We start from the raw sequence: 24,986 nt of genomic DNA, 5'->3' as shown, positions 1-24,986 counted from the left end.
GATAGTTTTTTTCCTTGATAGGAAAAGTTGAGCAACTAAGACTTAGGGAGGCAAAGAAACCAAGTCCTCCCCCAGGAACCTCTGTAGCAGCAGGTGGGTTTCTGTGTGGAGCGCTTACATTTGCATGATTAGTCTTGTCTTTGTGCTTCTCTCTTCAGTGTTTCAAAGTACCAGGAGAAAGAATCTGATTGGCTTGGCTTCTGTCAAATTTTTACCCCCAGATCTATCTACTATCTACCATTCGATCTATCGCCACAAAGGCCGCTCTGTCTTATTGCCATACACCTGTGCCTGACCGCCTAATTGAAGAAATGAATTGGCCATGGCCAGAAGACAGGGTCAATTAATATAGACATGGCCAACAGGAGCTCACTCCAGGGTTTGGAGTTTATTTCCATGGTTGTGAGCGAGGCATTCACCTCAAGAGATAGCCTTTAAGCCTCACCTTGTTCCACTTTCCCCCCTCACACCAGTGTTACAGTTTTGGAATATAGGTGAGGTTCATTGGGGTGGAGTCCAGAGCCGACGACCAAGAAAGAATTCTTGAGGCATCTTTGATGCAAAATGGTGGTTTATTAAAGCATGGGAACAGGACCCGTGGGCAGAAAGAGCTGCTGCACTGTGGTCTTGAGGAGTGGCTGATTATATACTCAGGAGTTGGGGAGGTGAGGACAAAGAGGGTGTCCAGAAGGACTGTCATATGCTAAAGACTGTCAGGATACTGGAGGCTTCGTTATTGTCAAGCCAACGTTGTTTTTCCCTCTAATGAGGCACTAACATGAAGACAGTTGGGAGTTTCCTGGAGAAATGTTACATTCCTCCTCTCACACGTCCTTGTCAATGGGCTTCAGGTTCAAAAGAAATTCAATTTTATTTACATTTCCTTCTGCCTAAGCCTCCCTCAATTTCATGTAGGGGAGGGTGATGTTAAGGGCTTCAAGCAACTGAGTTATGGGTCTCTGGAAGTTAGGTAATTGATAAGAAAGCTTCTTCCTTGTAAATCACTAGGACATTTGTAAACTGAGGGAGACTCCTGTCCTGCAGGACTATGATCTCTATCAGTTAACCATTTGTTTTTCCTTTAGGGCAGCCAGGAGTGCCTGAGGAATGTCACATATATCAGTGGGGGTGGGTGGTAGGGTGCCAGCTTCTGGTTTGTCCTCAGCTTGCCTTCTGTTCCCTCATCACCAGGAGCTTTTGGCCTCCTTCCAATCTTCCAAACTGGCAAGCAATTTCCAAACTCAGAGTCATGGCATATGCTATGACTGTTCTGGTTATAGATTTATTGCCTATCAGCTCTAAATTTATCCTTTTTTGCTTCTTTTATGAAAAAATGTATGGGCCCTTTAAATATTTTTTTGTAAGCTGATACAATGCTAAACATTGTCAGTAGAGGGAACTAAAGAGACATTCCAAGACCCAAAAAGTCTTCCTGGTTCTAAATTTGATTTAATTTAATTAAGTTCTTCTTAGCTAATTGGATTTTATCCAATTATATATTAGTGATGAGGACAATGGTACAAATAGATCAATTATTTATTTTATAAGATATTTTGGTAGATTCATAATGAGTTGATTTCTCTGAGAAGTTTTTAAAATCTAGCATTATATTTTTATACTATAGGTTTGTTTGTTTTTTTTTAGATTTTTATTTATTTATTTGACAGAGAGAGAGAGAGCGAGAGCAGGAACATTAGCAGGGGGAGTGGGAGAGAGAAGCAGGCTTCCTGCCAAGCAGGGAGCCCGACGTGGGACTCGATCCCAGGACCTTGGGATCATGACCTGAGCCGAAGGCAGACGCTTAACGACTGAGCCACCCAGGTGCCCCTATAATATAGGTTTTTTAAAGTAAAAAATAACTTATAAAATTGGAGAAAATTACTCATTTTCTTTTTTTATGACAGGGTCTCTTTGGCTTCAAGTATTTTCTTCAGTGCCTTTCTTGGTGAGGGCTAGCTGTTACCTGTTTATATCGATGGTGAGACACTCTTCTTCAGGTGCTTATTTTGGTATGATCTTGGACAAATCACAGAATCGTGTACTGTAAGGTTTGGAGAAATTCATAGTCAAATTCTGTCCAGTTTCTTCATCTGGAAATGAAGGGCTGTACTACGTGCTCTCACATCCCTTCCAACTCTCTCTGAAGACACACACACTCTTGAGTTATCTGTTGAGCGATAATTCCCAGTGTCAAGTATGCTTCCTACTAAAAGTCCATGGTTGTTGAATGAATTATTGGAATTGTAAATTTATTTAAAATATACACTGAAGTGTCAAATGCTTATTAGTTTTGCTTCTTTAGCCACATTGATCATATAATGCAACCTTCCTGGCCTTTACATTCCTGATTAGAGAGTAATATACTGACAAGATAACATGAAATTTTAAACTAATAAACATCTTCTCAATACTCATTATGTGCCAGGCACTGTAGAAGGCACCGAGGAAAGAAAATTAATACATGATTCCTGTCCATCCCCTATGTTTAGGGTCAACTGAAGAAGAAAGAAACTGTTGTTACAAAGGTCAGCCAGGAAGCCATTGTGATCAATCACATAAATCACAACACACTATTTCCCTATTTTTAGTATTGCCTATTAAATGAAAAACTACCTTTCATAAAAAGTAAGATATTTTTCAAGATGTACTTTGTCAAATTGAGAAACAAAACTCTAGTTAAGATTTGTTTGACAAGAGGCAAGAATATAGAGAATGAAAAGTAGAAATTAGACTCGTTTGACTAAGCGCTTTGAAATTCACTCTCGAGAGGATGAACTTCACACATGAGCACATTGAGGGTTGAGATGTGTGGTGATGGAACTTTTTGTAAATGTAAAATTTTGGTACTACTGGACGCGAGACGGTTAAAGTACATAAATACGACCTAGCCAATGCAGTTCAGAAATAACACAAACCCAGGTGCTAAAATTAAGATTTGGAAAAGCGACACTCCAACGCGTAGACTAGGATTGGAGCTCCCCACCCAGACACACAATAACCTCTTGAAGACTTATATGTGCTTGCAAGGGGGCTGTCAGGCTTTCCATTTCTGACCAATGGGTTATAATCATTTTATTTTAGGCAACGCCCTCACTCCAAGGCCCAAAGGGGACAATCCTAATTCCGGACCTTCCCGTCTGCCGTATAGACTACAGCGGCAGCGCGGGCCAGAGACCTAACAGCGAGGTCGGCCAGCCAAACACCACCAGCCAGTCGCATCCACCCAGCGCCCCGCCGAGAAAATGGGGCTTCCCATTGGACCAACGTGAGGGCGTGGAGAGCTGCCGATTGGTTTAGAGGAGGGGCGGGAGAAAGGCGTGCCCTGACGTCATGCCCGCCCCCAACGTATCCCTATTGTTCCGGATTGTGGGAGGGAGGGGAAGACAGAGGAAGAAAATAAACAGTAACCGCTTTTACCGGCCTGTGCAAGCCCCCTTACGGAGCTGGGGTTCCCTCCCACCAACCGAACGAGCTCCGCCCTCACGCTCCGCCTGCGCCGGGGGATCAGCTGACCGCGGGCAGGCGCAGTCACGTGGCTGGGGCGCGCCCGCCCGTTGTGGCCATGGCGGCCGCAGGTTCCAGCGTGGTGAGGCGAGTGGAAGAGCTCGGGGACCTGGCTCAGGCCCACATACAGCAGCTTAGCGAAGCTGCCGGCGAAGATGGTGAGGGAGCGGAGGAGAGGGGGGCGGGCGGGCTGGCGGTCTTTCAAAGCTGGCACTCTACGCCAGTAGGGGCTTGGAGGCTTCGGCCTGTGGTGCGTATAGCGCCCAGACCAGAGCTACCCGAGGTGTTGCGCTTCTGACCCTCGCTGCAGGGTAGGTTGTCCACCCCCAGGAACTCACGTTGCCCTATGCCAAGGCATTTGCGTCGAAACTGCGTTTTTCATGACCTATGAAAACCTCTTACATCTCCGTCAAATCCGTGCTGCTCTTCTTTATCTTGAGAGCAACTGGGAAAAGGTTAAAATCTGGATAAAAGTACAAAAGTTTAAATGAGTGGTTGAAGCTGACTGATAGTACACAAATAAGTAATGGTTGTTTTGGGTGCAGTAAAGATAGGTAGGCATGCATAACAGTTACACTTTTTCATTGCTGCGTTATAAATTTCCATCTCCTGTTTTGGATTCTAAACCCAACTGTAAATAGTATTCTACCGCAGAGCTTTACACTGGTATAGTTTGGATGATTCTTCCATATACATCACCTCAATTCTCACGAGGGCTCTGTTAGTGTTAGAACACTTGTTTGGAAATGTCTAAGTGGTTTCCTTAGGACAGACTGGCTTAGAGAACTACCTGGACTTTTACTTTTTATTATTTATTTATTTATTTACTTCGACTTTTAGTTTTAAGTCCAATTCTGTTTTATTACATTTCAGCTTCCTATTATTTTTGAGTTTTGAGCCTTTACTACAAATAGGTTTTTAAATTCTTGTGGACTGACTCATTGTCATCAGACTTAAGGAAAATAGTAGTGGAACATTTTGCCAGATGATTGATTGTTGGTGAATTTATTGAGTAGGGTCCACAATGAATGGCTCAAGTTCCAGTGAAGATTATTTGCTGGATTATCTTTTCTTAGGAGTATGTTCTTCAAAACCCACAGATCACCCTGAAGATTTCTTTTTCAATGTGTGGTAAGCAAATACCAGGATTCGTGAGAATAGTTTATGGACTGTAGTGGCTATTACCTGGAAGTGTATCCAGGTTACCTTACATTACATTACAGTGATCTCCACCCCACCCCAGCTCCATTTAAACCAGTCTAGAGAGATCGAACAGTGTTTTTTATTCATTTATCACTGAACCCGAAAGCCCTTCTCGTTTTCCCATGGAAGAGTTCTTTTATCCATACTAGAATGAGGGGTGGAAGTAAAAGTAAAGTGCTACATATTTTTGTTGGGAGACTTTATTCATTTTTATTAAAGATTTTATTTTTAAGTAATCTCTACACACAACATGGGGCTCGAACCTACAACCGTAAGATCAAGAGTCGCATGCTCTACCAGCTGAGCTAGCCAGGCGCTCCTTGTTGGAAGACTTTAAAGTTGTGAAAATTTACTAAAATTAAAATGATAGTGATCCATGTTATGAGCTGTTAATCAGTATTAATAGCAAGATTTTCTTATTTTATGAAGTTTAATTAAAACATGGTTTCATGTTTGAACTGAACTTGGCATTCTTTTTTTTTTTTTAAGATTTTATTTGAGAGTGAGAAAGCAAGAGACAGAGCAAGAGCGGAGGGGGAGTGGCAGAGGGAGAGGGAGAAGCAGAGATCATGACCTGGGCAGAAGGCGGATGCTTAACTGACTGAGCCACCCAGGTGCCCCTGAACTTGGCATTCTTTTTCACACAACAAAAATAATATTCACTCAAAATGTGCCCTTTAATGTAGCAACTATGTATTTATATTAGGTTATAGGGATTGATTAGTTCCTATTTTCTACTTCAGATTAGATCAGATGCAGCCACATATTCCAAGAATGCTCTGTTTATTACTAAGTCAGTTTTTGTTTATTTCTCATTGTACAAACACAATGTGTTTACTATATGGAAGTATGCCATGAGAGGGACTTTTTTCAGGATTATGTAAGAATCACTTGTCTTTGCCTTGCCGATCATTTCTTTGACTGAATGGTTCCAGTAAAAGTATTGCATTTTATAAGTTTGCTAAAATGTGAGCTGTAACCCCCTCCCCTGTACTTACAAGTTTATGTGAGCTACTCCTTCAGCAATGGTTTACTGAATTCACTGCAAGTCTTTACATTTAAAATAATCTTGCAATTTAAAGAAGAAAATATCAACTCAGTTTCTAAAGCACATAAGGAGTGCCATATTCCATACAATTTCACTTCACAGTAGAATATTTTTTTCTGGGTTGTATAGATGCTACTTCAGGGCTGAGGAGAGATGGGAGGGCAGTTCAGGTGAATAGTGGACTTTAAAAGCAATCAGTCTGGTTTAGATACAGATTAGGCCTTCCCTAGGAAAACTTAAGGTCATAGTATGATTACCAGCAGACATAACTAAAGCTGGCGGTGCCTTTACTTCAACAGTGAACAGCTTATCTGTTTGTGTAAGTGCTAAAGCTGGATCAGATGGGCCTGCACCAAGTATTACATTTTCTGTCCATTGGCTAGTGTTGGAAAGGGTATATATTTTCAGAAGGGAAGCACAGAGGGGCAAACTCAAGGACTTTGGTGTCTAAATTTGACATGAGATGGTGCAGAAGGGTAGATAGATAGCACCTTGGTATGGACACTTTGTAGGTTATGGAGGAAAAATCCATAAGAAAAAGTGAAACCATAGAAGCAAAGGGAATATGACATTATAGAAAGGGGAGAAATTAGACAATGTAGAGGGGAGGGAGGGTGAATTGTTTTTAGAGGACATATTAGAATACTCAGTTCCTTCTTTGAAGGAATTAGGTAATTCCATTTCTAGGTTTTTAAAGGAATAAAATATGCAGGTGGGGACGCCTGGGTGGCTCAGTCGTTAAGCGTCTGCCTTTGGCTCAGGTCATGATCCCAGGGTCCTGAGATCGAGTCCCACATCGGGCTCCTTGCTCAGTGAGGAGCCTGCTTCTCCCTCTCCCTCTGCTGCTCCCCCTGCTTGTGCTCTCTCTCTCTCTCTCTCTCTCTGACAAATAAATAAAAATCTTAAAAAAAAAAAAAAGTGCAGGTGGATTGTAATTGTAACAGCTACTTACATAAATACATAAGCACAGGATAAAGTTATAATTGCTCAGAGCTTACATTTTATGAGGCATTTGATTTAATCATGTTTTAGAAAATACATTTATGGAATTATAAGTTCAGTGGAAGACCTTTCTGTAGATTTATGTGTATTTGTACTATTCCAATAAAAGTTTTAAATTTATTACTTAAACATTGCGTATGAACATCATAAAAGCAGCATTATGAAAATGAAAATACAAATTGCATTTATGAAATGATAGCTGGACCTAGGAAGTTCATTCTAGCTTTTCAGAATAAATTACCATGATAAATTTGTTAAGAAGTATTAGGCATTATGACATACTTCATGTTTTACAAAAGATATTACTACCATGCTGCTTCTTCAATGCTGTAACATAATATTTCAGATACACCATTTTTGTTTAACACTTTGAAACTATATGAAATAATCTTCACATTTTTATCTCTTACAGATCACTTTTTAATTCGGGCCTCTGCAGCTCTAGAAAAATTGAAACTTCTGTGTGGAGAAGACAAAGAATGTTCAAATCCATCAAATCTTCTAGAACTTTATACACAGGTACTGAAACAGATGTGGTTTCTGACATGTTATGGAGAAGATTGCTTATATAAGATGACTGACTCTAAAGTTTAGGTGTAGCGAAACCAGTTTATTCTCTATTTAAAGTGTTTGATTTTGGGGCACCTGGTTGACTCAGTAGAGTATGCAACTCTTCATCTCGGGGTTGTAAGTTAGAGCACCAGGTTGGGTGTAGAGATTACTTAAAAACAAAAACTTTAAAATAAAAATAAAGTGTTTAATTTTCATCAAAAAAACCTGTGTATATAAAACATAGAGACTTGAAACTTTGAGGCAATATACAGAAAAGTAAGATTTATTATCTAATGTGTTAAGGAAAAAATCTTGGGGATAACAGAACTGCTTCCCTTTATATAGAATTAAGCAAAACACTAATATATGTAATTTCCAAGTTCTTGAAGGTTATTAAGAGGGAATGAAGGTCTCTGTGAAGTCCCTGATTGTTTTTTTTCCCCTGAAATTCATCTTTTCTTGGGATTCTCAACACGACTCTCCTGCTATTGTCATGTAGGTCTATAAGACTTTTCTGTGTCCCCACCCCCATTTTTAACTTTCCTTTCAAATTCAGGTCACTGTATGGACAAGACCTGTTTTCTTGATTTTTCTCAAACACTGCTGAGGCAAGATGACATTAAGAAACATAATTTCATTACGTAACTAACATTGCTATAGCACTTTATAGTTGACAGAGTGCTTCATATGCCCTTACATGATTGTGAAAGTATAATAAGATGAAGTGGTTATAGAAACTAAACTTAGGTAAGCTTCCAGAGTACACATGTATAACACTTAGGTGCCTGGCACTCTGCTTTCTGTTAGGAAATACATAAAGCTGGGTTCTGCCTTCAGATATGGTTGAATGATATCTGTAACAACTTGTACTCACAAACCCTGAAGGGCCCACTGTTACTTGGCAGAGCTTTGCCTGGCTTTCTTTCCCTTTGGAAGACTCTGTGCTTGTTCCATGTCTTTCACATGGGAGAGTTCTAAACATTCTCTCTCTCTATATTTATATATATATATATATAAATATATAAATATATATTTAGTAGGCTCCATGCCCAACATGGGGCTTTAAACTCACGACCCTGAGATCAAGAGTCACATGCTCTACTGACTGAGCCAGCTAGGTGCCCCTAAACATTTTAATTTATTTCTAAAGATAAGATGAAAAACCTAGAGATACAGATTTAAATTCCTCAGGCCTCCTTGGACCCTAATTTTGGTTCTGAATCAACAGGTAATTCTCCATAGGATAATGATCTTGCCCTTCCTGGCATAGGCCTTCCACACAAGAACACTTAGCACTTAAGTAACCCTATATGCTAGTTAGTTATATGCTTTACATATGTTAATTCATTTTATCCTCAAAGCAAGGAACTTTGAAAAGCCATTTCTTCATTTTTACCACTAAAAGAAAATTGACTTGTCCTTGGTTAGTTAGGTGATTTAGTGGTAGACCTCAGTTTCCTTAGTCTTAGTTCAATAAATTAAAAAAAGAGAAAGGGTTGGGTAGTTTTTAGGTACTTGAACAGAGCATCTTATATTTAGGAATGCTGGGGATTTAGTGTTTAAATTACATAATGTTGGTGATATGCTGCCTTTATTGGGTGGCAGGATACATATCCTCCAAATGCTGGTTCTGCGTTTGAGGAAACAAATCCTTTGAAGATTCAATATATAAAACTAGAGGTATTGACCTTAAATTGATGTAGCAAGCATTTAGAAAATGTTCAAGAAGTATATATATGTGTAAATTGCAAAGGACATAAAAATTATATTTTTCATAATTATATGTGATTAGCTTATCTAAAGTCTCCATTTTATTTACTTACCTTTTTGGGAGAAGCAAGATCATTAATTCAATATTTTAGTAAAATACCTATGAAGTTCCCTATGAAGTCCATCTCAGATTATATTTTTCTATATATTTACAGATTCTATACATATACAGATTATACTTTTCTAGACATTTTTCCTACTTTTCAAATTTAAATACTGTGCTGGAAGATTTAACTGTCTAAAAAAGCATCTATATATGTAAAGTTAAACTGTAAGAATTATTCATGTTTTTATGGATACTCTTTTTTTTTTTCCTTTTACTTCAGGCTATTTTGGACATGACATATTTTGAGGAGAACAAACTAGTAGATGAAGATTTTCCTGAAGACTCTTCACAGAAAGTAAAAGAGCTGATCAGTTTTCTTTCAGAACCAGTAATTTTAGTTAAAGAAAATAATATGCATCCAAAAGTAAGTTTTGCACTCCTATAAATTATAATGAAATGGTGCTGATTCTTGCTGTATTGCTCTTCAGAGTCTGTAATTTTTCCTCTGGAATGTGTCTTTGTCTCTGTTTTAAATTAAGATTAAATGAAGAATATATGAGAGTTTAACACTTTAGAACAACATCATAACTAAAATATTACATATATGTTTCAGAATGTTTGCAGATGGAATTGTGTTGGAATTAATGGTGCCTGATCATTTTCTAAACACATTATTTACTGTTTCTGTTCCCTTTACTTTTGCAGGTACTGTTTTCTTGAAGGTCCCTAGTGATCTAATTACCACATCTCTTTTGTCCTTTTTACAGTTCTCATCCCCCTGGACATTTGCTGCCTTCCTTCCCATTGATCACCTCATCCCTCTGAGGTCTTGCATGCTCCTCTTCATGTCTCAGAGCCTTGCTCTTGCTCTTTCCCAGGCATCTCCCTTCTCTCCCATCCTGGAAAGATAGGCCCGTGCCAAGGATATCTTCTTAATCCTCTGATCCTCTGTTCTGTCTTTGCTTCATAACTTGTTCACATGCTTTTTACTGTCCTCTCTGTTTAGATGATTCCAAGATTTTTATTTCTAGACCTGGCTACTCTTTCAAGCAAATAATTCTTCAACTGCTGGCTCTCTTTACTTAGGTTTTTTTTTTCTCTGTGTGTTTATCAGGGGATGCTAACTGTGGAAACACATAATCTCAAGTTTTAGATGGTACAACACAGTAAAAATTTGATTGATTGATTTTTTTTAGAGGGATAGAGAATGAAATCACAAAGGCCTCATTTTAGAAAGCTTAACTCAGCGTCTGCCTTTGGCTCAGGTCGTGATCCCGGGGTCCTGGGATCAAGTTCAGAAGGAACCTGCTTCTCCCTCTCCCTGCCAGTGCCCCTGCTTATACTCTCTCTCTGTCAAATAAATAAATAAAATCTTAAAAAAAAAAAAAGGAAGCTTAACTCAGGAAGCAGCTTTTTTTTTTTTTTTTAAAGATTTTATTTATTTATTTGACAGAGAAAAATACAGCGAGAGAGGGAACACAAGCAGGGGGTGCGGAGAGGGAGAAGCAGGCCTCCTGCGGAACAGGGAGCCCGATGCGGGGCTCGATCCCAGGACCCTGGGATCATGACCTAAGCTGAAGGCAGACGCTTAACGACTGAGCCACCCAGGCGCCCCAGCAGCATTTTTTTTTAAGATTTTATTTATTTATTTGAGAGACAGAGTGCTTGCGCGCATGAGGGAGCTAGAGTGGGGGGGAGGGGCAGAGGAAGAGGGACAAGCAGGTTCCCCACTGAGCAGGGAGCCTAATGCAGGGCTCCCTCCCAGGGCCCTGGGATCATGACCTGAGCCGAAGGCAGACGTTTAATGGACTGAGCCACCCAGGGGCTGCTAAAAGTTTGATTTATTAAAACCGTTTTTATATATATCTTCATTATTTTAGTCTAGCAATAGTACAAATAAGTGTGATCTTGTTTCAAGTAACATTTCTGAAAAGTTATCCTTTTTTTAAAATTATTTTTTTATTGAAGTATTGTTGACATACAATGTCACATTAGTTTCAAGTGTACAAGATAGTGATTCAACAACTCTGTATGTTATGCTATGCTTATAAGTGTAGCTACATCTTACAAGGCTGTTACAATACCATTGTACCTTTTTTTCCCCTGTGACTTAACTGATTCCATAACTGGAAGCCTGTACTCACATTCACCCATTTTGCCCATCCCTCTGGCAACCATCAGTTTGTTCTCTGTATTTATGAGTCTGATTCTGCTTTTTGTTTATTCATTTGTTCTTTAGATTTCACATGTAAGTGAAATCATATGGTATTTGTCTTTCTCTGTGTGACTTATTTCACTTAGCATGATACTGTCTAAGTCTATCCATGTTGTCACAAATGGCAAGATTTCATTCTTTTTTATGGCTGAATAATAATCCTTTGTATATATACACCACATCTTTACCCACTTATTTATTGATGGACATTTGGGTTGCTTCCATATCTTGGCTATTGTAAATAATGCTGCAATAAACATAGGGGTGCATGTATTGTTTCAAATTAGTCTTTGTTTTGGGTAAATACCCACTAGTGGAATTATGCACTAGTGGATCCACTACTGGATCATATGGTACTTCTATTTTTAATTTTTTGAGGAACCTCCAAATTGTTTTCTACAGTGGCTGCACCAATTTACATTCCTACCTACAGTGTATGATGGTTCCTTTTTCTCCAAATCCTTACTAACACTTGTTATTTCTTGTCTTTTTGATTCTAGCCATTCTGACAGGTGCAAGGTGATATCTCGTTGTTTTGCTTTGCATTTCCCTGATGCTTAGTGATGTTGAGCATCTTTTCAAATGTTCTTTGGCCATCTCTTTGTCATGTTTTGAAAAGTATCTATTCAGGTCCTCTGTTCACTTTTTGATTGTATTATTTGGGGTTTTTTGGTGTTAAGTTGTAGAAGTTCTTTATGTGTTTTGGATATTAACCCCTTATCAGATATATCATTTGCACATACCTTCTCCCATTCAGTAGGTTGCATTTTCATTTTGGTGATGGTTTCCTTTGCTGTGCAGAAGCTTTTTATTTTGGTGTAATCTCTGTAGTTTATCTTTGCTTTTGTTTCCCTTGCCTCAGGAGACATACCTGGAAAAGTGTTGCTAAGACCAATATCAAAGAAATTACTGCCTATGTTTTCTTCTAGGAGTTTTATGGTTTCAGGTCTTACATTTAGATCTTTAATCCATTTTGAGTTTATTTTTGTTTATGGTGTAAGAAAGTAGTCCATTTGCATTCTTTTGCATGTAGCTGTCCAGTTTTCCCACACCACTTATCGAATGAAAAGTTATCTTTTTAATCAGATTATGAAAAACTTATATTTTAGATATATTAGAATCGGCTACTAAAATACTGAAACATTATTTTCTAAAAAATTGTAAATTGGAGTAGTTATTTTAATTTTCATGTAGCAATAGATTTCTATACTTCTGATTCAAAGTAAGGCATTCATGTGTAAGCTAAGTAAAGGGCAAATTTTGTGAAATGAAAGTGTTTTGAATTGCTCAATATTTTGAAATTAATTTTGATTTTTACAGATGCAAGGTTTCTTTTTTTAGCTATGTCTTTGTTGTTTCAGCCCTGCGATTTGCTTGGGGATGAACTCCTAGAATGTCTCTCTTGGAGACGGGGAGCCCTACTCTATATGTATTGTCATTCTCTGACCAAAAGGAGAGAGTGGCTCACAAGAAAATCCAGTTTGCTTAAAAAGGTAAAAGGGCATTCCTTATACATTTTTGATCATTGACATTTATAGGTTTAAAAAGCTGTCCTTGATGTAGTAAGAAAAGTAGTGGAGTCAACAGTCTGGGTTTACATTCCAGCTCTTTTACTTGCTAGCTATGTATTCTTAAACAAATTGGAATTATTGTGAAGATTAAATAAGATAACATGTGAAAGCCTTTGTAAACTGGTAAATTCTATGCTTTTTTTAAGTTTTGAATTTTTATTTTTTAAAATACAAGCTAGACAGTCTTTATTAATTTCTAAGCATATTTTTGGCCTGAAGAGAACAAACTTGGTTGTGAGCCTGTCTGTCTCTGTCAGCAGATCACTCATAAAGACCATCATGACCCTGCTGCTAGAACATTGTAGCCCTCTGATTCATCTTGACTCTGTAAATTAGTAAATCTTAGTGTTAAGTATCACTAAGGAGTCTAACTTGAGTTGATTGTACACATGGTTTATGTGGGCCTGAAGTTAGAGGTCACACTTGATATAAAAGCTTGATCATACTATTTCTAAATTGTAGTAAGTGCATACATATTTTAATAAATTGTTATTGAACTCATCTTTATTATCTTTATCCTTTTCTTCCTCTGATAACATTTTTGACAAGTATATTACTGAATTGTGTTCCTGGTTAATTTTTTCCCCCCATACGTTTTTGCTAATTGGAGCATTTGGAAGGTTACATTTATAAAAGTTTTGGGGGTGGTGGGTCCTTCTACCATTGTTTATAATAACCATAAGATATATCTACACATTAGCCAATTTTCTCTTGAGTAAAGAATGGGGAAAAAATTAACATTTGAAGTTTCTACAGTTCTGTATGTAATATTTGCAATTCTTTGGCTTTGACTTTCATTTAGTACCTTATTGATGGAATCAGTTACTTGCTACAGATGCTAAATTATCGGTGTCCTCTCCAGTTAAATGAAGGAGTTTCTTTCCAAGATTTAGACACAGCTAAATTACTGAGTGAAGGTAATGTGATCTCTTTTTGAAGTTTTCTGTTTTAAAGATTTTTAAAAAAAATTAAGTTTATTAGACGTAACTCTGATTTAAATGAATTTCAAGTTATATACCAAAAAATAATAAAAGGGCTTTTAAAAAATTTAAATGTCTTCTCATGTAACCCAGAAAAATACTGCTAATCTCTTTATAGCAATTCTGGGAGAATTATATATCATGTTGCTCTTTCACATAAAAACGGTCTGGAGCTGGTTATGGTGGCTCCAAGGCATCATCAGGTTCCTACATTTTTCCTCCATCCTCTTCAGAACTACAGCCTACAGCCTCAGAGGGAGGCACTTTATATAGACTAGCATGTAAACAGCACTTCCTAGGGTTGTGCAGCATGAATCCCCATTGAGGATACTGCATTCTCAGTGTCTTAGAATGCTTTTGGAGCTCCTGTCATCTCACCTACGTTTCAGTCTATAGGAATGGCAAAAGGATGTTTCTTTCAGCCAAGTCTAAAAGAGCAACCTTCTTAGAAGTTTCTGACACTAAAAATTCCACCTACATTTCACTGGCAAGAATTTAACTTCATACAGGTACAAGGGAACTTGGGATGTACAGGATAGCCCTTTACCTGATACATTGCCATCCCAAATAAAATTGTCTCTTAATAAGAAAGAAGGGAAGAACGAGTATCGGGTGGCAACTGTTAGTTCTTGTCATAAATATCTGTGCACTTAAAAATGTTAGGAACTGGGGGCGCCTGGGTGGCTCAGTCGTTAAGCGTCTGCCTTTGGCTCAGGTCATGATCCCAGAGTCCTGGGATCGAGCCCCACATTGGGCTCCCTGCTCAGCGGGAAGCCTGCTTCTCTCCCTGCTTGTGTTCCCACTCTCACTGTCTCTTTCTGTCAAATAAATAAATAAATAATCTTAAAAAAAAAAAAATGTTAGGAACTGGATGAATATAGAGCATCATTTGGGGTTTAGATTGAGGTGTGGGAGGGAAGAACCACTTATTTTTACCATCTTTTTGTAAGTGGAGGAACTGAGGTCCTGATAAGCCAGATGACCTGTTAAAGGTCACATACCTGGCAAGTGACCTTCGATTATATGCGTAAACTTTCTTTAATACTTCATCTGAAAATTTGAAATTATACTTCATCTGAAATCAAATATGGAGAAGAAGAAGAAAACTTAGGGAAGATTCTGTGGTTTAATTTTATAAGTATTTTAATTATTTTTCTTTGTTAGCTTCTGTAGACTTTTCCATTTTATTTGAAAACATTGCTTAGAAAAAACAGCATGATTTAAGTGTCATTAACAGGTGACTGACTACTGAAAGTTACTACTTTCAGTTAATTCAGGCAAGTAGCTTGTCCTAAAAATTGTGAATACCAAGTGCCATTCCAGTGGGCCTGATATTTTGACAAACATGGAGTATTTTGACTTATTTGTAGGAAGTATTTATTTCAAATAACTAATAAAGTGATTAGCTGCACTGAGAATGGCCTTTCTAAAATCTCACCCACCCACATGGATTGATACAAAAGAAAAAGCAGGGATGGGCACCAAAGCCTATTTAGAACCAAAGATAGTAGGAAGATCAGCAATTTCCCTTATTCTCCTATTTCTAGTCATAGGGTAGATACTTTTATGGCCTGGAATTTTCTCTAGGATATTTGTGGTATTGGTGTCTTCTCTTAAATCATAATTTGATTGCACTAGCCCCTAGCTTCCACTACTTCTTCCAACAGGACAATCAAAAGGGACAGATCTTCTTTCCAAGAAAAAAGAACACATCTGCTCCCTAGCACTTTGGCCACAGGGCTAGATCCTCTTCTGGTGTTAGTTTCTTGTTCTCATCTAAAGCAGTTTGCTCTTCCCTACTTCTTCTCTCTCAAGATGTAGATTAGAAGCCCGCAAGCCTATTTTTCATAGGCTGAATTCCTCCTGAGACCCCATTAGAGAGGGGGAAGCATAATTCTGAATTATCCTTAATATTAATTTAAAAAGTTCTATATGAATTATCAAAATATTTTTGTGGCCAGATATTAATGATAATTTACCCAACTTTAGGTAAAACTCAAAGCAGTGTATACTTAGTATGATTGTTTTTCTTTTTCCAAGGTGAGAATCATTTTGTCGTTCTCTGAACATTACTCATATGCCATTACATTTTCAGCTTTTAATAATTACCAAATAATGTCTTCAGTAAGCCTCTTTATGTCATTTCTGAGCCTCATTCTTCTGTGGGCCCTTATAGAAATAGCCTTGTCAGAATAATCCTGGACTCAAGTGGGTTAAATCAAAGTACTATTGAGCTTTGCACACCCTTGGTTTATGACCTTTTTTATACCATTGAGGACCTCCCCTGCTGCCTTCTCAGCAGCATTTTGGCTCATAGCTTAACCCAGGACCTGGATTCTAGATCCCCGAAAGGAGCAGCTCTGAACTAGCATCACTAATTGCCTAGGTAGCTTGTTAAAAATTAACAGATTTCCGTGTACCACCTGCAGGGGTCAGTTCGATATATGGAGTCTGGGAATCTGTTTTTAATAAGCTCCCATATTATGACGCAGCCAGATTTTAGAGTCACTGTTCCTAGTGGATATCAATCTGGCCAATTTTTTTTTTTTTTTTTTTTTTTTCCTGTGGATGTCCTCTTTCTGCCCTCATTCTCACTTCATGGGTTATTCTCCCCCTTCCTACCTGCACCCCCCATTATCACATATGTTTCACCAAGTGCACTGACTTGCATAGTGCAGAGTGGAATATTTTATTGAAAACTATGCAGACCATTAAGAGAAAGAATATCAAGGAAAGTTCATAGCAGCAAAAAGACTATATAGCTAGAGAGTAGTAGAATCCTCCGGGAAGTTGAAAGGGAGAAGGTGCCTAATTTACATTGTTCATCTCTTCTGTTGATACTTAATTGCAGTAGTTTAGCATAGTCTGGATCAGCAGCATCAACCTAAGTGCTAGGACTTCGTGAAAAATGCAGATTCACAGACTCAACCCCATACTCGAATCTGAATGTCTAGAGTTGGGGGTGCAGCAATCAACATGTTACTGTGTCCAGGTAATCCTAAAGTAGGCTCAAGTTTGAGAACCACACTTTAGCATATAGCCATTCATTCTCTCGTAACATTTTCCCACAGGATATCTGTGTCCCCTGTTCAGCAGTCACTCCTTGTTAATATAAAGACCGAGGCTTAGACTTGGGCACAAGTTGGATCCCAGATGTCCCCTAGGCAAACACTCCTCTCACCCTTCCCAAGTGGCTTCACTTTGTGGGACATATTTCTGCTCCTCCCAAAGCTCCAGCCTGCTTAAAAGTTCATCCTTCTCTCCATTTCTGTTTCTATCTTTTTATTCCCCTCCACCATTCTTTTTAGGAATAACTAGACAGGGTATAGGATCACAAAAATGAAAAGGATATGCATTCAACAAAATGCCATATCTAATACAAAATATAATTCTGAGTAACATCTAATGCTGTAACCAGCTTCTCTGAGGTTTATGATTTTTTAACTAAAATAGTGAAAAATTATATTTATTAATATTTATATATTATGTTTATAACAATACTTTATACTTATATATGTACATAACACTTTTATAATACATATATAATGTTTTATTCATAGAAAGCATAATTCATGTAGCGTAGCCTATCATTTGCATGAATGCTGGCTTCAGATTCTGCTCTTAAGTGACTTTTTTATTGATGGTTTAATGAGTCATCTCTCCTGTAAAACCTGTTCTTTCTCTTGGTGGTACTAGAACCTGAATTTGAGGTGAAGTGAAGGACATACTGTAGGGACAAATTCTGAGACTATATAAAAAGCTTGCAGTAGATTCAAGACAATGGAAACTATGATAGATTTGAAAGTTGGATTTTTCTTTTATTTGTATATCTAATACCATCATAGTCATTTCTGATGAGCCATATTAAGTGAGCAGCTGAGATTATGATACTCATTGATTTGAGGTAAACTTTTCTAATCATACATTAAAATAAATCATTTATTTGTATTCTAGTGGGTTCAAGAAGTTAAATAATCATGTATCTTAATAGCATTTTATGGTTTCTAAAACTCTTACATATTTTTATTTATGTATTCCTTAAGACAACTTCATAGAATAAGAGGTTGTATGGAATGCTCATTTTTCAGATTTGCAAACCTAGGCTCAAAGTTGCCCAAAATCATAGTCAATAATTTATACCCAGATCTTTTGATTCTAGGTCTGTATGTCTGTCTACCAAATTAATATATTTAGTGTGCCATAAATATTTAATTATATAATTACTTTATTTCATAACAAGAATGCTTTTAACTCTTGATGACAATCCTACATTGTATTCCTTCTTTTCTGGGAATATAAAGCATCTTGGTTATAATTTAACATCTTTCATAATTTAGAATTATATGGCCTCCTTGGGTCATATTTATGTATGATAATTTCTGTAGACTCTTGTAGAAATACAGGAGGTGTAGAATACTGGAACTGTATCACTGATCCTAGAATATACCCCAAAATAAAAGTTGGGTTCATGAGATTCAAGGAGTCTCTGAATACTCTAAAATTGTATGGAGAATTTGAGGTGTATATTCCGGGAGAGGTTCCATTGATTATATTAGCATCTCAAAGAGGTCCTAAAGAGAATCGCAAAAAAGTTAAGAACACAGTGGCCTAAATAATTATTAAAAAAAAATTCTCTGACAGTACTCTTTTTTGGGGGGGATGAGGGTGATGGACCTCTTTTATAGGTAAAATAGAGATAGAAATGCCAGTTACATGAAGAATGTATTAGTGATGATTCGGCTTTTCTAGTATAACTGTTAAGTGAGAAGGAAAAATGCTTAATGACATAAAAGGAATTTATTAGAGTTTAAATAGCCAGGTTTTCTTTTTAAACATTTAAATTCTAATTTCTCAACCTAAATGATTTTCCCAGGAATATTTAGTGACATTCATTTGCTGGCTATGATGTACAGTGGAGAAATGTGTTACTGGGGATTGAAGCATTGTGCAGATCAACAGCCAGAAAATCATGAAGTGGATTCTGGTGTTTCTGGAGCAAGCTACACAACACAAAAAGAACCCTTGGATTTCCGAGAAGTAGGAGAAAAAATTTTGAAAAAGTATGTATCTGTGTGTGAAGGACCCCTGAAAGAACAAGAATGGAATACAACAAATGCAAAACAAATTTTAAACTTCTTTCAGCATCACACTAACCAGTAAGTTCATCTGTTCCTTTTCAAACAGGAAAACAAAACAACCCGTGAAATGGAAAAGTTCCAGAAAAGAAGACATATTGACACTGTTTAAGAATGTTACACTACATAAAGATATCCAGCCTGGTTACCTATTTTAATGCCATCGCCATTTTACATTATATGTTTTTAAATCTATGAAAGAACGATTCTTTAATTTCTAAGATGGCATGTATGTTATTCTAACTCAGCCTGAACTGCAGATATTCTATAACTAATACTAAGTAGGAATCGAGTTTAGCTTTACAAGTTTTTTTTTTTTAATTAGTAGGTTTTTTTTATTGTGACATAAAATTGACCATTTTAAATATCTTTAGGTTATTTTTAAATCTATCTTGAAGTTTACTGTGCTTCAGAGATTAAAATCAAGTCACCTTATTGCTTTAGATATATGCTAAGGATCTAAAAATTGGCAAAGTAAAAAATTACAACTAGTATTCAGACTCCATTTCCAGAATAAGATAATGAAAGATGCTACAAAAGAAATGTTTCATTTTTGTTTTACCATTACTCATGGTAAAACATTTATAATTTTTATGCTTTTGGGCATTTTATAAAAATTTTCAAGTGATTTTCCTATTTTGTTTAAAAAACAAATGGTTTATCAAATGAAACCAAGTTAGGTTAGTCCATCATTAGCTCATATGTGTTTAGCGTGCACCTTTTCATATGTATTGAAATTTTAATATTTTTGTCTTTAATAGTAGAGATGAGTGATAAAGGCCAGAGAACCTGACTTGCTATCTTGCTTACAGTATTTCTGTCTACCTCGGCTCCTGTTGTCATGTTGGGATGATCTAATAACTTGCTGATAATCTTGACTTCTGCACCAGTGACTTCATCACATTCCAGGAACTTACTCCCATGGCTACACCTTGAATGAATATCACCATCTTGAGTTTCTCTTTCTGAAATCTTAAATTTCAGTAATTGATGACAATTCACATCTTTCCAGCTTTTCACTTCCTCATTTTTACTAATTTTTCTTTCTCCTTTATTTCTGTTCTATCTCTTTAGCTTCTTCACAGCGCTCTTCTCTTGACTGTTCCTTTCTCTCCTAAACCATCAGCCCCTTTCAGATTTTCTTCCTTCCCTATCCAGCCTCAGCCTTATATGGGACACCAGATGAAGTGTTCTCCACAGTCCCTTCAAGTCCATTGTCCCATTGTCTTTCAGTCTAACCATTCTGCAAGTATCAGCATTGAATTAATCCTGTCACCCACCTTTTCTGGAATGCTGCATTCCATGTGAAGTACATGCAGCCCTTCAGAGTGTAATCCCTGTAAGTATCTCAGCTTCAACTTTAGGAGAGCCCTCAATATAAGCCTTTTGTTTGTTTCTGGTGTCGCTCCTCTCCTTTTTCCATGGTGGCTAATCTAAACCTCTCACTTTCCTCATGAGGTCCTCTGTCCCCTCCCCTAGGATATGGCTCTTGGTCCTATCTTACAGAGAATTGAGACTATGAGGACTTAAACTTCTATTTCCCAGCTTTGCCCTACTCATTTTCCCCATTTTTTACTTTATTTTATTTTATTATGTTAATCACCATACATCATTAGTTTTTGATGTAGTGTTCCATGATTCATTGTTTGCATATAACACCCAGTGCTACATTCAGTTCGTGACCTCTTTAATACCCATCACCAGGGTAACCCATCCCCTCACCCCCTCCCCTCCAGAACCCTCAGTTTGTTTCTCAGAGTCCATAGTCTGTCATGGTTCGTCTCCCCTTCCGATTGCCCCCCCTTCATTTTTCCCTTCCTACTATCTTCTTTTTTTTTTTAATCACATGATGTATTATTTGCTTCAGAGTTACAGATCTGTGATTCAACAGTCTTGCACAATTCACAGCGCTCACCATAGCACATACCCTCCCCAGTGTCTGTCACCCAGCCACCCCGTCCCTCCCACCCCCCACCACTTCAGCAACCCTCAGTTTGTTTCCTGAGATTAAGAATTCCTCATATCAGTGAGATCATATGATACATGTCTTTCTCTGATTGACTTATTTCTCAGCATAATACCATCCAGTTCCATCCAAGTCATTGCAAATGGCAAGGTTTCATTCCTTTTGATGGCTGCATAACATTCCATTGTATATATACACCACATCTTTTTTTATCCATTCATCTGTTGATGGACAGCTTGGCTCTTTCCATAGTTTGGCTATTGTGGACATTGCTGCTATAAACATCGGGGTGCACATTTTCCCCATTTTTAGAACGAAAGAGGTTGCCTGTTGAAAGCCAGTCTCTGCCTATCCTCATTTCCCCTGGGGCTTCTTTTTTTTTCTGCCTACCCTTTAGGTGTTATTCTTCCCTGGAGGTCTATCCTTCTCTTTATCCTCTTCTCCCTCTTTTCCTTTCTTCTTTCTTTCTCTCTCTCTCTCTTTTTATTTACTCTTAGGTGATGTCATTCATAGCCATGGCTGCTTCTGACACCTATAATGTTAAGCTGACTTCTAGCCTTGCAACTTGAATCCCAGCTTCTGCTCTCTGAGCCTTCTTTCTAACTGCCTATTAAATGTCTTCACTTAGATAATTTTAGTACTTTTAAATTCAGTATGTCCAAATAACTAACCCTTATCTTTCATCTAAAATCTTTTTTTGGTTCATGTTTTGGTTGTTTTGATCTTTCACAGTGCAGGGCAACAAAGAGTGCCATAATCTAGTTTCTGTCTACCTTCCCTGTTTTACCTCTGCAATGCATCCTATGTAATCATGTTCTAGTCTAGTGTTCCTCAAACATTACAAACCCAGGCTCCTTTTTGATAAACATTCTGATAGAGCCTCTTGGTATAAGGAAAATCTCTCCCTATCTCTCCCCCTGTCTCCTTGCTTAACCTTACACAACTAAGATTTTTATTTAACATAGCTTTTTAACAAGTTTTACTATAAACATACCTTTTGTGCTTTCTAAGTATAAAGATTTAAATCATTTTTAGTATGGTTTTAGAACCACAGACTGCCCTCCCCCACCCCTTTTGGAGCATCATGATCAGTTAGTACTTTGGTTCCTTTCCTGACATGCTATGTGTTTTTTCCCCTCAGTAGTCTTTGAAGATCTCATTACTTCTGCCCTTCTTTGTGGCCAAGTGAATACCTACTTATTCTTTGGGACTCAGCTCCAGTGACACTGTATCCCTAAGGCTTTTTCCAGCCCTTTCCACTCAAAGTTAGATGTTCCTTTGCTTCTGCTCCCTTAATCTTCCCTCTCATGTTATCAAACAGGTAACACTGCTTTATGGTTCTTTATGAGTTGGTGAACTCCATATTTAAAAAAAAATTTATCTTTATACATTGTGCTTAATAAATAATAAGCCCTTAGTAATTTTTTTTTTAAATTTTAATAAGAGACATGGTTCTTAAGTGCAGAACTCTGCACAAAAGGGTTGCTGCTATTGGATTCCAAACTGCCATGCCCTCTATACCAGTGGTAGACAAGGCAAATAAGGAATTACTCCTCAGAGAAGTTAAGTATTATATAGATTTGGAACCTGAGAAAACCATAACTTTCTCTTCAGAAATGGGAACTTCCGTTTTGCCTTCATGACCCTTGTGAACTACTTGGGTCCCTCACTGTTTGGTATAGTTCTGAGGGTGCTACTGGGTGCTTTTTGTACTTTTCCATCCCCCACACAATTGGAGAGTAATTTGTAGACCATAACAGTTATAATGATCTTTACTCTGGTGTATTACAAAACATGGAACAACAGATTTTTTTTATGTATGTGTTAAAGCCTATGTAAATTCTGTTTCATTTAGAATGAAGTGTCTTCAAGATAACAAATACTCTACATAAGGAAAGCAGTATAATTCCCTCATTAACAATTATTATGTGCCTACTACATGCCAGGCTTCATCTTAGGCATTGATGATGTAGCTTTGTACACTTGATCTTAGCCAAAAGGCCGAGAAGCGATGATAAAGCTTTGTAAAACACCATTTTTTGGAGTTTATATTCTAGTGAAGGAAGTTACCACATTTAAAAAAAATAAATTTATAGTGTATTAAATGGTTAGCACTATAAAGAATAAAGCAGGGTAAAGTGCTTGTTATAATCTGGAAAGTAGTGCTATTTTATTTATGGCGGTTGGGCAGGCATTAGTGTTTTCAAATTTTATCCATTTGGTTAAATGCCTTGCACATTCAGTACATTCATGAAGTTTCTTTCTTATGGAAGTTCTGATACAGAATTAAGGAATGAGTCATTACTTAAGACCTTTTTACTTTGATTACATTTCAGGTCTTTTCTGCAGTGTGGGCTTTACTCATGAGTGAGTGATAACCTAAAGGCCTTGCTGTGTTTATTACACTGGGGGTTTCTCTACATTGAGTTCTTCAGTGGTTACGAAAACTTAAACTCTGTTAAAGGATTTTTTCATAATTCTTACATTTGTGTGGTTCTTTCCCAATGCGATTTTTTCTTTTTTTTTTAATGTTAAGTAGGCTTTGAAACTTAAAGGCCTATCTGCTTTGTGGCATTTATAGGGTTTCTGGCTACTGTGAATTGTGTGATGTTGATTAAGGTGTAAATCATGACAAGACTTTCCCTCATTCCTTTGCATACAGTAGAGTGAGGTGAGAGTTATGGCTAAAACCCTGCAATAAAATTACATTCCAACTTTTACACTCCCACTGTGGATTCTATGATGTTCCTTAATGTGAGAACTGTGTCTGATGGTATTCTCAGATTTACTTTAATGGCATTTTTAAAAACCCACAACTGGATGACATCCTAGTTTTGGATTGCTTGTCACTTTTCTCTTGCCATCTTCCAGGGCTCCATTTCTGATTCTAATAAGAATACCTTATCTGCAACAGAATCCAGGATTCTGTAGTTCTCTAGTGTCACTTCTTGTATTATTTTTAACACAGTATGAGATAATATGTTATTGGAAGTATTATATTAAAATACATTTAATGTATCCACAATTAAAGTATGCGTTATGTATTCATCCTGGTGTTCTTTACTGTTTTTCCTTTTCCTACTTCTAGTGAAGATTTCCAAGTAAAATGTTTTGGAGCATATAAAATTTTTTTTTTTTAATAAAACTATAATCCCATATTTGTATCTTGTTCATTTTCTTTTATATCTGAGTGTTGTATCAGAATGAAAACCTTAATTGTCTCAGTTTACTACTGACATCTGAATATTATTTCTTATGGTTCTAATAACTTTCAGACAGGGTAGTATAGTGGTTAGGAATATGGGCTCTGGAACCAGAGATCTGAGGTTGAATACTAACCCTGTCATTTTCCTAGCTGTGTGACTCCACATAAATTATTTAACCTTTCTGTACCTTAATATCCTATTATTTAACAAAGGAATAATAGTAGTACCTACCTCACAGGTTATTGACGATTAAATGAATTAATGTTCAAACTGCTTAATTCAATTGAATTAATTCTTGGGATGCTTAGCACATCCTAAGAGCTCAAAAGAGTTATTATTTTCCTTAAGTCTAGTTCTTTATATCAGTTCATCATGCTGAAAAATATTACTCATCAGCCAGAATAATTGAGTGACAATGTGGATGTGTGTATTAGGTAGAGATGGTGATGGAACAAGACTGAGAAATTGGTAACTTGAATGAACTAGTGGATACCTGGGATTCTATTACATTATTAACTCTCCTATACATGTTAAAAATTTTCATAATAAAAAAATTATAACTCATACATTTATAAATGTTCACACTTCTTTGTAAAAGCTGAGAACCATTTCAGTACTTTATACTTGAATTGAAACACATTTTTTTCTTGTGCTATTTCTTTCTTGCTCCTAGAGAGGGAGAAGAAATGCCATATGGTTAATTCGTGATTCTTTTTCTTGTCTGAACAGCCTCACAGAAGTAAGCTTCAGTTGGATTAGTTACTGGCCATTAGCAACAGCATGCAAGA

General features: G+C 37.2%; 1 protein-coding gene across 2 annotated transcripts; it reads left to right on the top strand.

The window, feature by feature from the left end:
- The first annotated feature begins 3,372 nt into the window (after positions 1 to 3,372).
- RIMOC1 (RAB7A interacting MON1-CCZ1 complex subunit 1) lies at positions 3,373 to 24,150 on the top strand. 2 transcript variants are annotated; one of them, XM_045904080.3, is made up of 7 exons: positions 3,373 to 3,662; positions 7,170 to 7,276; positions 9,406 to 9,549; positions 12,702 to 12,833; positions 13,714 to 13,828; positions 18,765 to 18,951; positions 19,076 to 24,150. In XM_045904080.3, exons 1-7 carry the CDS (start codon positions 3,563 to 3,565, stop codon positions 19,182 to 19,184), a joined length of 894 nt encoding a protein of 297 aa, XP_045760036.1. In that variant the 5' UTR covers positions 3,373 to 3,562; the 3' UTR covers positions 19,185 to 24,150. The 2 variants fall into 2 exon arrangements, with proteins under 2 accessions (XP_045760036.1, XP_045760047.1); XM_045904091.3 differs by having other exon boundaries at positions 3,374 to 3,662; positions 18,765 to 24,150.
- Positions 24,151 to 24,986: the final 836 nt, after the last annotated feature.

This window comes from Mirounga angustirostris, unplaced genomic scaffold, assembly GCF_029215605.1.
Source record: "Mirounga angustirostris isolate CCGP_5_RB_7025 unplaced genomic scaffold, mMirAng1.0.hap1 SCAF_7, whole genome shotgun sequence".
Classification (NCBI taxonomy): domain Eukaryota; kingdom Metazoa; phylum Chordata; class Mammalia; order Carnivora; family Phocidae; genus Mirounga; species Mirounga angustirostris.
Note: the sequence above shows the minus strand (reverse complement) of the source record. Positions and strands in the feature narration are given on the sequence as shown.